Source organism: Acomys minous (genome assembly GCF_964271855.1).
Source record: "Acomys minous genome assembly, chromosome: 10".
Taxonomy (NCBI): domain Eukaryota; kingdom Metazoa; phylum Chordata; class Mammalia; order Rodentia; family Muridae; genus Acomys; species Acomys minous.
In genome coordinates, this window is record NC_140491.1 from 106,271,741 (window position 1) to 106,285,737 (window position 13,997).

At 42.4% G+C, this 13,997-nt stretch overlaps 1 protein-coding gene and 1 long non-coding RNA gene across 4 annotated transcripts in view; one reads left to right on the forward strand and one right to left on the reverse strand.

The window, feature by feature from the left end:
- The window catches only part of LOC311607601, a 311,851-nt gene that overhangs the window by 96,613 nt on the left and 201,241 nt on the right, over nucleotides 1–13,997 (reverse strand). The window lies entirely within an intron of this gene.
- METAP1D (methionyl aminopeptidase type 1D, mitochondrial) overlaps nucleotides 1–13,997 on the forward strand; it is a 66,457-nt gene that overhangs the window by 41,927 nt on the left and 10,533 nt on the right. For all 3 annotated transcript variants that reach the window (XR_014782648.1, XM_084799478.1, XM_084799479.1), the window contains exons 2-5: nucleotides 4,701–4,858; nucleotides 7,982–8,131; nucleotides 9,656–9,804; nucleotides 10,411–10,453. Coding sequence is in view for 2 of the 3 variants with exons in the window: in XM_084799478.1 (XP_084655604.1) it covers nucleotides 4,701–4,858; nucleotides 7,982–8,131; nucleotides 9,656–9,804; nucleotides 10,411–10,453 (500 nt within the window). In the remaining variant the exon portion in view is untranslated. The remainder of the gene's footprint in view (nucleotides 1–4,700; nucleotides 4,859–7,981; nucleotides 8,132–9,655; nucleotides 9,805–10,410; nucleotides 10,454–13,997) is intronic.

The following is a 13,997-nucleotide window of genomic DNA, read 5'->3' on the forward strand; positions in this document are numbered from 1 at the left end:
AGCCACGCTGAAAAAAAAAATCCTCTGCATGATAAAATTGATCTGAGTCGATAGTACCCGTTGGCCAGAAGAAGGACGGATAAGTAAGTGCTGCTGAAAGTCAGGGCTGAGTCTCCCTCAGTGTCTCTGAAACTTCTGGGAAGCACGTGTCAGGAGCCGCAGCGGGCCAGTGTCACACCACACACACACACACACACACACACACACACACACACACACACACACACACACACACACACACACGGCATACCTCCCGAGCTGTCTCTCCAGCCTGGTTTTCACTGCTCCTGCCAGCTGTTGATTTGCTTAATGCCGCCTCCCGCACAGGAAGCACCGCGGAAGCTGGGGCCACTGCATTTCCTGGATTTAGGGTGTAGCACACAGCATGGAAACAGGGAAGAATGGTCATTTATGGGGCCACTGTCTTTTAGAGAGAGTGTCTTACCTGACTCCTTACCTTATGGGGGGAAGAACACTCTGATTCCCCTTAATGGCTAGAAAATGGGGCTCGGAAGTTTGGGTAACTCAGATCTGGCTTACTTCAAAGGTATGATACTTTCATTACCATATGCCTCCTAATTAGAGGGGAATTCCTCTAAGAATTTCCATGAAAAATGTCTTCACTCTAAATGTTAGTTGAGCACAGGACATATTTTTCAAGATTGAACAAACAAACAAATAAAGCCTTCTTCAAAATCCAAATCCTGAAAAAGCTGTGTTTTGGGGCCAGGCATATTGGGACTTACAAGGTCCCTGCATACTAGAAGAGGGCAGGGTGGCTGTCACAGGCCTGGACTTGGAAATGGAGAGCTGGAGGGGCCTAGTGGTGGATTCTGAGAGGTGTGTGTTTCCTCAGCTTTAAACAGTGGCACGAACAGCTGTTGCCTACCCAACAGTTGGTAATAAAATGAACACCTAGCAGTGAGCTCATCAGAAAGCTCATTAACTCTGAGTCACTACACTTTGTTTTATTTACTTACTATCTATCTATTATCTATCTATCTATCTTCTATCTGTCTGTCTGTCTGTCTGTCCATCTATTTTCTGAGACACGGTATCTGTATATAGTTCTAAAGCTTGCTCTGTGTAACAGGCTGGCCTTGAACTCACCTGCCCACCTGCCTCTGCCTCCTGAGTGCTGGGAACAGAGGCATGCACCATCACACCTGGCTGATCCACTACACTCTTGTTGATGTTATTACTTGTAATCATAGTATGCACTTTCCTCAGGATGGGAATGCTGCACCTTGTATGGCAGCCTTCCTAAAGATGAGACTAAGGTCTAGAGTCAGAGACTGCTTTCAGTCCTCAAATTTTCCATTGCATATGACGGAATGCCCAACTGCCTCACTGAAGCACGTGTGGTCAGGAAAGGGGGTTTGGTAAGACCATTGACACATTCTAGAAAAATAACATTGGTGAGCAATGGTTCTGTAGTATCCTCTCCATTTTCTGGATGTTTCCATTTACTAGCTAATTTTATTGAAATGTTTCAGAGAGAGATAATTGGGGAGTTTTCCTCAGCTTTGGTCCTTACTGCATATCCCTCTCTCTACTTGATGTTTTCCCCTATAAAATACAGTAACAGGTGATGGAGAGACAGCTCAGCAGTTAAGAGTACTGGCTGCTCTTCCAGAGGCCCCAGGTTCAATTTCCAGCACCCACAGGGCAGCTTACAACCATCTGTAGCTCCAGTTTTGGGGGATCTAAAGTCAATAGAAAATGAATATAGTAAAGTTCTGAACTCACAAGGCTCTTGTGAAGACTAATGTGCCATCATATGTAAAATGCCTTGTTCAGTAACTAACACGAATGTTTAGCGTTAAAAGCTGTTTGTGGAGCTTAAATTTTACTTTTTTTAAAAATTAACTTTTGTTTTTAATTTATTTTTATTTTCTGTGCATTGGTGTTTTGCCTTCATGTATGTCTGTGTGAGGATGTCGGAGCCCCTGGAACTGAAACAGTTGTGAGCCGCCCTGTGGGTGCTGGATATGGACCCCTGATCCTCTGGAAGAGCAGCCAGTGCTCTTAACCGCTGAGCTGTTTTTCCACCCACGTATTTTACTTTTCAAATGCCCATAAAGAAATTGTTGTTTATTAGGCATCCGCTAAACAGGATATACTTTCACATTTCTTGTTCCAGTTAATTCTCACCTGAGACTCTGGAGAAGAAACGTGTTCGGGCACATAGAGCCAACAAGTACTAACATTGAGATAGACATCCAGGCTTCTGAGTTCCAAACTTTTGCTTTCCCTAGGATGCTCCACCCCTAACGATCCCAGGGCCACAAGAATTACCATTAGGGAAATAACCCATGTGTGGTCACACGTGTTGGGTGTGACTGGAGGCTGGAGGATAACTTTGGTTATTGTTCTTTATTTGCTATGTCTTTCACTGTTGTGTGTGACTCAACATGATATATGTGTCATACACCAGTACAGACATTACCCAAAATTCCACTGTGTGTCTGATTTAACAGTACTGAGTTCAGATTTATGGTGGTGCACACCTATAATCCCAGCACTCAGGAGGCAGAGGCAGACAAATCTCTTTTGAGTTCCAGGGCAGCTAGGGCTACACAGAGAAACCCTATCTTGAAAAACTGAAAATAAAAAATTATGGAAAAAATAACTGAATCTGAATCTGGGTGCTGAATCTCATGCCTTTTCCTGGTTCATGAGCTCTGCTGATCTTGGGGCGCCATGCCCCATCAGTTTTCACTGAGCCAGCAGTTCTCAAGCTTGGCGGTTACTGAGCTCTTCTGGAAGCCCAGCTTGCCTCCTTCCATGGACCAGGGAGAGCTCTTTTCCCATGATGCTGATGCTCCTGGCCAGGAGCCTCGCTGTGAGAATAGTGTGTGACGTGACGCATGGACGAAGGCAGCTGTGAAGGGCTGAGAGGTAATGTTTTGGGCTTTCGTCCATGTATCTCTGTCACAGCTAAACAAGTCTACCTTAGCTTGGACGTCGTCATACACAGTTGTAAGTAACTGACAGTAGGTGTGGGCACCAAACTTTGAATTTCACACAATGTCATCTTAAAAGATGCTTAGAAGAACTGGTGGTTTCGCAGCCACTTATAAGTCTAAAAACCCATTTTTAGATGTTAAGCCGTATAAAAACAGGCAGCAGGCCAGACTTGGCCCGTACGCTGGAGTTTGCCAACTTGTCATATACTTGTGACCTGTGGAGGATTTTTCTAAACTATTACTTTTATTGTAATAGTAATGAAAGCAGATATTTATTTATTTATTTTGGAGAAGTAGAATATGGAGAGTTTTTAAAAGCTAACCATATAGAAGAAAGTAAAATGAGTAAAAAAGTCTTCTACCTGCTGCCCTATCACACACTCTAGAAATCCACACTATTGATGAATATTAATTTTGGCACTACATGGACATATACAAGCTTATATGAATAACTGTGTAAGCTTCTTTTACACTAATGGGTTTCTTTTTTGAACATGATTTTTTAATCTTTTTGTTGTTGTTATTTGAGACAGGGTTTCTTTGCATAATAGCCCTGGCTAGACTCACTTTGTAGACCAGGCTGGCCTCGAACTCACAGAGATCCACCTGCCTCTGTCTCCCCAGTGCTGGGATTAAAGGCGCTGTCACCACACCTGGTTCCTTAATTTATCCTTTATGGATTTCTTCCATGTTCACAATGGAGTTTGATGTCCGCCCCCACCTCCACTTGGCGGGACTTCTGTCCATGTTGTTTAGCATGCCCTGTTTCCGCAACCGTGTCTGATGGCCTCTGTCTTCCAGTGCACAGAGACCACATAGCTCCTCCTCCTTTTACCCTTCTGAGACAGGGTCCATGTAGCCCGGGATGAGCTCACACTCACTGTGTAGTGGAGGATGACCTTGAACGGATCCTCCTGCCTCTGCTTCCCTAGCGCTAGGATTATGGGTTATATTGCCATGGTTACTTTAGTCTTCCTAATGGCACCACACGTTTCTGTTGTGTGTTATGTGTTTTAGCCAATCCACATTTGGAATCAGGCTGTTTTACAATTTTCTACCCAAATAGTACTTAGTAAGAGTATGGTGCCGTACAAACGTCATTGCGTTTAATCCATGGGATAGCATTTGGAGAGCGAAATTGCTGAGTCAAAAGATGTGCTTTTAATATTTTAATAATTCTCTCTTACATTGCTGTGTTCATTTCCGTCGGTTATACTTGCATTTTTGCTCTTTGCACCAACTTGAGCATTCGTCACCATGAACTTCGGTATAATGCCTTCGTGCACGAGAACTTAACACACACAGTTGCAATCCCACGGAGGCCAAAAGTGCAGCTGGCAATTTGTCTGTGGCTTTTGAAAGGAAAATGGTTTTAAAGAGTACAGAGCCGCCAAAGCAGTGCCCTGAATTCTGGGGTTATCTGGACATCGTCACACAAGGTACCACAGCCGAAATTGTGCTTTTCCACACCTGCTGCCGGCCAGATCTGTCCATATGTTTATTTCCCATTAGAGGAAAGCTTCCCACTGTTGGAAATGTATGTAAACAGCGCCTGTTAGTCTCTATGGTGTGCTACTGTTGCACCAGAGCCCAGAACACTACTGCCCCTTACTTTCTTTTTTCAGTCAATAGAGAACGAGACTAATAGTTTAATAGGTAGCCAGGCCTGCAGGGCAACACCGTTGATGCCTTCTTTCTTCTTAATGTGAAATAGTCCATTTCTGCTCACAGGTTGTCAGAGGATTCTATTTTCGCCACTCACTCATATCTACTTACACAAGCGACCAGGCAGTCAACAAAGAAGAAATGTCTTTTCCTGGAGACAAAGGGATATCTCCCACAGTGTGGTTTCGCCGGCTGCAGTTTCTCCCGCACATCCTGTCCCCAAGGTACTGTCCTGCTAGGGGCTGCCGCTCTGGCTGCGCTGCGGCAAGGTGGGCTCCAGTAACACACTTGAATCATGAATTTAAACTTGGTTTGTGATTTCAAATTGTGATGGGAGACATTTTACCTTAACACCCTGCAGTTTGCCAATATCATTTAAAACAAAAACCAAGGTCTGGGCAAACAAATGCCTAGCTTATTTGGGATTTCAACTTTTGATCATGAAATTTTCTATGTTAGACCATGACATTAGACTTCTAGCATGAAATTAAAAGTATTTAGTTGTATATAGTTTATGACTTTTTTTTAAAGAACTGTAAAGTTGAGCTGATTTAAGAGAGATTCATGGAAACTAACAATCTGAATGTTTTTAAACCCTTAAACTTTCTAAGTTACTAATACTACTGCCTTTGAATAATTTTTTTTAGAGTAAACTAAAAAGAAAAGCCAAAGCATCCTTGATCTACGCCCCCACTAAAGTTTTTAGTACTGTGGAAATACAGCCTCTCTGTTTTTTGAAAATGCAGCACAAAGGAGGTGTAAAGGGTCATTTAGAAAGAGGGAAAAAATACTAAAATAAGCACAGACTTATCACAAAAATCATCCACTTTCTTCCTTTTACACTGTTTTTCTTTCTTTCTTTTTCTTTTTTCCTCTAAGACAGGGTTTCTCTGTGTAGCCTTAGCTGTCTTGGACTCACTTTGTAGACCAGGCTGGCGCCGAACTTACACTATTTTCTTTTATAGTGAATCACACTGAGCATATCCTCTAAAGGTGAGGAGCCCATTTTTATAACAAGGCTTAAGAGAAAAAGGCCAAAAGTCCTAACTTGGCTTAGGTCTGGCCATTGTGAACAGAGCCAGCATTTGATATTAGTCATAAAATTGACATTGTTTTTCTTCAGTAAAACCAAAAAGAACTCTCTAGGGGCTGGAGAGATGGCTTGGCCAATAAAGCTCTTGTTCTGTAAACATGAGAGTATGCATCCATATGAAACAAAAATAAAAACAATAAAACAGCAACCAACAGGACTGTATCATAAGCCTGTAATCCTAAAGCAGGGAAGGGGAGGCAGAGACAGGGAGATTCCTAGGGTTCATTGGGCAGACAGTCTAGTCAAGTCAGTAAGCTCTAGGGTCAGTGAGAGATCCTGCCTCAAAAACTGAGGTGGGGAGCAGTTGAGGAAGGTGTTGGATAATGTCTGTGGCCTCCACACCTCTGTACACATGTGGATCCATATTTGATCTCTCTCTCTCTCTCTCTCTCTCTCTCTCTCTCTCTCTCTCTCTCTCTCTTACACACACACACACACACACACACACACACACACACACACACACACCCCTCTAAATAAAGGAAATGTGTTTTGCATTTTAGCCAGTTTCAGGGACAACCCAGCAGCCCCTGAGCCTGTAACTGTAAGCAAAGCAGACCACAGAGCAGAAATAAGAACAGAGCTTGTTGCTGAGGAGACCCACTAAGCCGTGGGAGTTGGTGGGGTGATTATAGGAGAGGAGGTGGCCATCCAGGGCTTGGCAGTGACAAGCCAGGCCATCCTGTGACCTGACTAAGAAAAGCCCTTTTTGGGCTGGAGAGACAGCTTATTTGGTAAGTGTTTGTCATACAAGTGTAAGAACCTGAGCTCAGATCCCCAGCACCCACATTAACCCTTGGTGTGGTGGTGTATGCTTGTAACTCCAGTGCTGGGGAAAGCGGAGGTGGACACAGAGGATCCCTGAGCTTTTGGCCAGCTATGAGCTCCAGGTTCAGTGAGCGACCTAATCTCAAAAACAAGCCAGGTGGTTTGGTGGAGCTGCCACTCTCCAAGCCATTAATTCTGCACCCAGGAGGCAGAGGCAGGTAAATCTCTTTTGAGTTTGAGGCCAGCCTGGCCTACAGAGCAAGTTCCAGGACTACTGGGGCTACACAGAGAAACTCTGTCTCAAAGAGCCAAAAAAATCAAACAAACAAAAAACAAAGCCCCAAAACAGTGGATAGAGAAAATCCCTTCTGAACAGTGGAATAAGAGAAGATTCTAAAGCCTGGCCTGGCATTCTTCACAAACACAAGAGCCCCAACCTCAGCTCTGTGGCGTGTGGAGTGTGGCTCCAGGCCCAAAATTCTGTTTACCTTTACCGTGCTATGTTCAAAATTCTGTTTAGCTTTACCGTGCTATGTTCAGCAGTGTTGCTGTAATTGGCTCAGGAAGGGCCCTGCAGACCTTGGGGTGGACAAAAACTGTGTATAAGATAGTGTCACCTCTTGAGAAGCACCAGTGGGCACAGGAAGGGTCAGGCTTGGATGTGGGATGCTGGGTTTGGAGAGGGCTCTTTCTTCTCAATGAATGATGGAAATATTCTGGTAATGTTATTGTCCTCAGAGAGGATGACAAGAAAGATGAGCTGTTTTGTTTTGACCTCTGGTGCTCAGTTGTCAAGTTATCTACCTAGGATAAGAATGTGGGGAGGGGGCGCTGGAGAGATGGCTCAGAGGGTAGGAACACTACCTGCTCTTCCAAAGGTCCTGAGTTCAAGTCCCAGCAACCACATGATGGCTCATAACCATCTATAATGAGACCTGGTTCCCTATTCTGGCCTGTAGGTGCACATGCGGACAAAACACTGTATACCTAATAAATAAATCTTTAAAAAAATGTGTGTGTGTGGAAGGGCCCCATGGACTTGACACCCTTCGACGTGGACTCATTGGCAGAGGGTGTGGAGTGCTGTCCTTTGCATACATTTTATTATTTTGTGAAGAAGACAAGAGTGCTTCTTAATTGGTCATTGTGCAGACTGGGAACTTGTGCTTTTTCATCCATGGACTATGCTTCTAACGGGCTCAGGCGGAGTAAAGAACAGAAAACGGCTGTTTGTTTGACCAGAACCCGACTCAAAGCCTGGTGAGGTTAACAGACCATCCAGAGCAGCACTACCAGGCCACGTTAAGTTCAAAAGGGCAAAGGGAAGGAACCGGGGTAGCCTGGAGGGTCTGTTGTGCTGGCTTTGGAGGTCGGTGCTTCGGCAGGAAGGGCAGAATTCCATGAAGTAGGAGGCTGTGTCTGAAAAAAATGATGCCATTGTCATGTGCTGGGTTCTGATCTTCGTTCTCAATCCTTTTTCCTCAAGCACATAAAGAAGCCAGACTATGTGACGACAGGCATTGTGCCCGACTGGGGAGACAGCATAGAAGTGAAGAATGAAGATCAGATCCAAGGGCTCCGTCAGGCTTGTCAGCTGGCCCGGCACATCCTCCTCCTGGCTGGGAAGAGTGTAAAGGTGGCGTCTACCAGGCCTCAGCATGACTGGCTCAGGGGCTTTCTCTCCTTGTTGTTAACTTTTCTTTTGCACTCTTCTATTAGTAGTTTGGTTGTTTTAAGGTCAAGCCTTAAGATGGGAAAAGGGAATTTTAACTATTTTATGTATTTATTCAAGAAATAATGTAAACTTCTAAGTTTGATTGTAATCATAACTGGCAGCATTCTAGAAATACTTGGCTGACTCAGTCTAGCCAAGGCGATCTATGGCAGAGGACTTTGGCCTGGCCGCCTTGCCTCTGCCAGTAATTCTGCTTCTATTTCCCACAATACCTTTGTGTAGTGAAAGTGTTGGTCCTGGCTTGTCAGTCAGCCTCTTCTTCATTGATTTTTCCCCAAGACAGAGTTTCTCTGTGTAGCCCTGGCTGTCCTGGACTCGCTTTGTAGACTAGGCTGGCCTCGAACTCACAGCGATCTGCCTGCCTCTGCCTCCCCGAGTGCTGGGATTACAGGCGTGCATCAATATATTCTGCTCTGACAGTACTTTCAGAATAACCCAAAACATCCTGCCATCTACAGTTCATAAAGAAATATAAATGTAGTTTAAAAAATAAAAATTAAAAAAATACAGTTTCAAAGTGGGGACTTGATGGTGAATTTGCTTACTATGTTGTCTGTGTAACCAACCTGTTATAGCAATATAACCAAGCATAAGGTGAGTATAAAATAACAGAAAATTACTGAGGGAGTAGCTAGCATCTGCTGCGTAATTTTATTTTGCTAGAAGTTTATTTGTGGTCTGATTTCATGAAGATAGTCTTCGTGTGCTTATGAAAGTCAGTTTCTGGGGTTGGGGTATAGCTCAATAGCAGGACACTTGCCTAGCATAGGCGAGGCCCCAGGTTCAATCCCCAACACTGCAAAACGGACACACAACAAGACCCCTCAATTTTAGTTATCCTTGTTGGAAAATAATTGAGTATTTTCTAGTACTGGGACTTTAAAAATGTTTATCCAGGCATAAAAAAAAATCAAGCTTATTGAAAATAAAATCTCTATGAACGATGTCAGAGACTGAGTTTTTAAAATCATGGCCCATCACCTCCCTGCGTTGCTGCAGAGCTCACCCATGCAGTGTCTCAACAAGACAAAAAGGTGTGAGTGAAGCATCCTTTCTAGCTTCCCCAAGCCAGCATCCTGCTTGTACACTTATCTGTATACTTCCATTAACCAGAGCTCTGACCTTTGAGGAAGAGGAAAGAATTGATGAAAGATGGATTGTAGAAATCTTCAGACTAACAGGAAACCATCATTTGATGACTCACTTTATTTCCGAATGGTACAGAACACCATCACATACCCAAATGGTCATCAAAAGAGCTCAGTTGAGAATGGTGGCAAAGGTCACGAATAATTAGGGCTATACCATGAATCCAGTGTGGTGAATTTATACAGTCTCACCTTGGCAGTGCCGTTGTTGTAGATGCCATCAATAAATACAGGAAACGTCTTCAACTGTGGCTCTGCACTTTATTTAATATTTCAGGTTGACATGACAACTGAAGAGATAGATGCACTAGTTCATCGGGAAATCATCAGTCATGATGCGTACCCCTCACCTCTGGGCTATGGACGCTTTCCAAAATCTGTTTGTACCTCTGTAAACAACGTGCTCTGTCATGGCATTCCTGACAGGTATTCATTTTTCAATAATGTATTGTTCCTTTGGAAACTAAGATCCATAGCACATATTGAAAAATACTGTAGATCATTTGAAACCTACCTGCATGCACGCTTCTGAAGTGGGTTGTAATGAAACAAACATTTTGAGGCGTTTTACTTCTAATGGCTATAACACCACCATTTGATGTTTCTTAAAGTAGTATGTGAGCCACAAAAAAATATTTGTATATTACCTATTTCTTTTAACTTATTTACTTTTACCATATGGTAACTTAGGCAACTTTTTATTGGCAAGTATTGTTTTAAATATTTACAAACTTAAGGTAATTAAGAAGTATATCTTTTTAAAGAATCATCAAATCTTCAGGCAGCAATATTTGTTTCATGTGTTTCTTATAAACTGGGGTGTGATTACCATAAGGCAAAGGTCAGATCCAGCTACTCCATCAGATCCGGCTACTCCATCAGATCCGGCTACTCCATCAGATCTGGCTACTCCATCCATTCCTGCTTCACCACAGATTATCACCACAGTTCCTTGGTCCTTGAACATTTACTTCCGCATTTCTTCCTATTGACATCTGTCTATCACCATTTTTTTCTCGGTTTATGTTTCAGCCGACCTCTTCAGGATGGAGATATTATCAACATTGATGTCACGGTGAGTAAATCATACAAAAAAAAAATCATCTCTGATCAACTTGAGAATTGCTAGTAGCAACAGGGAGGAGAGTGGTCGAAAATGTGAACTGCGCTGGGGGAAGCACTGTTCACTTCCAGCCCAGACACAAGCTGCTGGCTTCCTTTTTTTTTTTTTTTTTTTTTTTTTTGTCTTTAACTCTGTGTTTATTCCAAGTAAATCCAGGCCTGACTTGAATTTCGGCCTGGAATCAGATGCACTGAGATCAATGTTGGCCTAAGTGAAATGTCAGCCCAATCCTGCTATGTGTCATGTTTTTGAGAAGGTGTAATTGTTATTGATCCACTGTGTAGTTAATGCGCAGCACCGCAGCACCAGGCAGCTGCTGACGCTGGAGATGTATGAGGCGAGCTAACACGAAGAAAGCCAGCATTTTTCCTTCACTCTGCCAAGATTGATCTTCCTCTTCCTGCTGATTTTGAGTGGGGCCTGTCATTATCTTACTCTGTCATTAGGGGCTACATTGGCCTGCGTGTCAGTCTATTTGGACAGCAACTCTTTTGCTAGCCGTGTTCCCTAGATTTATTAAAATCCCTGAAGGGTAACACTGTGTTCCATCTCTGGTGAAGAGAGGCCTGAGCTCAAAGCACACAAGGCAGAGTGGTTTTTTTTGTTTTGTTTTGTTTTTTGTTTTTGTTTTTGTTTTTCTGTCTGCATTTAAGTTTTCACAAAATAGATGGTGGCTTTTCTTTTTAAATAACAAGCCTAAGTGATTTAACTTAGGGACTGCAAATTGTACATGCTGTAAGATTTTTTTTTTTTAAATTTCTTTAGCCTCTCGCCATCCTCAAACTTGGGTCATTTGTGTTTATTTTATTTCATATTTTTTGTAATGGTGCCTCTTGAATTGTATAAAGGATAAATGAAATCTGTGCATCTATGAATGGTTAGTACCTTTTAGATAAATAAAATGTGAACATATGACTGGGAGACAGGCACCAGTCAAAAAATACATTCTCTATTAGTGAGGAAGTATTTTTAATAATAGTTATTTTATATCCAGACTGAAAGTCAGGTAGCAGTAGAAATAAAATGGAAATAGGTGTCAGTAGATTCTGTCGGAGTTGTAGTTGTTTAAGTTAATTCAGCTTTTCTTTTTCTTTTCATATCAATCCGTGCGAGGCTATGGACAAACAGTCCCTTCTCGTGTTTCTTCCCATGTCGTTGTGTCTTAGGGCACTTGAGTGTCACTCCACACGATTGTCGGGGTCTTCCCAACTCTGAGTAGTATGGGAGGGGTTTTATCAAGTCCGCTGAGGTAAAGTCTCTCCTGAGATGCATTTTTAATCTCGGAATGAACCTGATTTTAGGGTCTCACAGTTTATCACCTCACACAATCACCCACTAATAAAATATTACTGCTGGAGTGAAATGGGAAGTCTCCCAGCTGCTCACAACAGCCAGCGAGAGCGCTTACTTCTTCCTTCCTGTGCTGCCAAAGGCTGTTCATAGCGAAGTTTCTTTCTGAAGCTTAAGCTAGTTTAACAATTCTTTTTTCTTTTCTTTCTTTTTTTTTTTTTTTTGTTTTTGTTTTTGTTTTTGTTTTTTGGTTTTTTTGAGACAGGGTTTTTCTGTGTAGACTTGGCTGTCATGGGACAGGGTCTCTGTGTTTTAGCCTTGGCTGTCCTGGACTCACTGTGTAGACCAGGCTGGCCTTAAACTCACAGTGATCCACCTGCCTCTGCCTCCCGAGTGCTGGGATTAAAAGCATGAGCCACCACCACCTGGCTTATTTCAACAATTCTTAAACTCACTTGAAATACTTTCCAGTATCTAGAAATTAATAGAGTCTAAAAGATATTAGTCAGTATCAAGAAATTAGATATCTTATGAATATTTTATTAACTGAAAAACTGTATTTTTAGCCCCTCTACTTTTGTCTGGAAATACCCATTGCATTTTATGGTTCTTCATGTCTCATATGTACCCACCAAAAATGAGTTGCTTCTTCTCTTAAAAATTAATTTTTTTTAAAGACAATGTGGTATTCATAGTAGTTGCTCAGTTAATGCTTGTTCAGTGACGCATAAGAATGGTTTTGTAGGGACAAATTGTAGTTACAATGACTGTCCCAGGCTTTCAAATGTATCTTCTTCCTTCCAAGCCTGTGCAAAGCCCTGGGTTCAATCCCTCCTAACACATAACCCCCAATGCTCCATGTATGTCCTGAGTCCTTCAAATAGATATCTTAAGAGCTACTGAAAAAATATTATGAGCAGGGCTGCTGAAACGGATCAGCCAGTGAAGGTGCTTGCTGCCAACATCGACAGCCAGAGTTCAGCTCCTGGGACCACTTGGTGGAAGTAGGGAATTGACTCCTGCAAGTTGTCCTCCGGCCTACACACACACACACACACACACACACACATACACACACACACACACACAAATTATGTTCCTATATTTTTAGTTTTAAAGTAATATGAAACAGCAAGCTAAGTGAATTTAAATAATACATTTTACTTAAAATATGCAGTTATAGATTTTCTTGAATAATTACACTTAAGTAATTAAGTTTTATATTCTTGTATATGATGAAGGCTTATATTTTTCTGTAAGTGACTATAAGTGGGAATAAATTAGAAAACGCAACTCTACTGGGGGAGATTAAGAAGCCATCAACCAGGCAGGCGGTGGTGGCGTACGCCTTTAATCCCAGCACTCGGGAGGCAGAGGCAGGTGGATCACTTTGAGTTCGAAGCCAGCTGGTCTATAAAGCGAATCCAGGACAGCCAAGGCTACACAGAGAAACCCTGTCTCTAAAAACAAAACAAAAGGAAGCCATCAACCTCTCAGATTTTTTGAGGTATACCTCTGTACTCTGCAGTAACCCAAACACATTGTTTGTCTGTGCCTCAGTTTCCTGGCTTAACAGCCAGAGAGCTATGAAGCATTAGTGCTGCCTTCTTGTCTAGGAGAGCAGCACTTTCTTCATTGCGTGACAGTAATGGGTATGACATCAATTCAGACAGAGCTTAAAGGACCAGCTCTCTCCGAGTCTCTGCATTCTATCTTAGGAAAAGGAGAGCCGTGAGGACAATTAAATAGGATAAATTATGCAAAATAGTAAATGCCATGTTATGTCCAAGGGTCAATAATCAACTAGTTTCCTCTGCCTTCTACATGTACTCTAGTGTTTGATCATCATTGGTTTTTCATGATGTTGTTCACAATCGCTGGAGCTTCTGAGTCATTGAAGATGATAAAATTATCTTTCTGTGAATTTACTCCTAAGCTTGCTTTCATATCTTTTAATGCTTTAAAAATCCACTCGGAGTGTTTTCTGGTACCTTCATGCTTTTGGGAACATTTGATTCAAATTTCATTTCTAGACGTAGACTTTTTGTAACATATTCTTCTGCTGTACTGAGCCACTTCAGTTCTTAGCATGAAATTCTCCTGCCCACTGTTCTAATGCTGGCCGGTCCACCTTATTTCTTCCTGTCATTATGTGTCCTTTCTGAGTATAGAGCTGGTAACTAAGAGAGCATGCAAACCCTCGTGA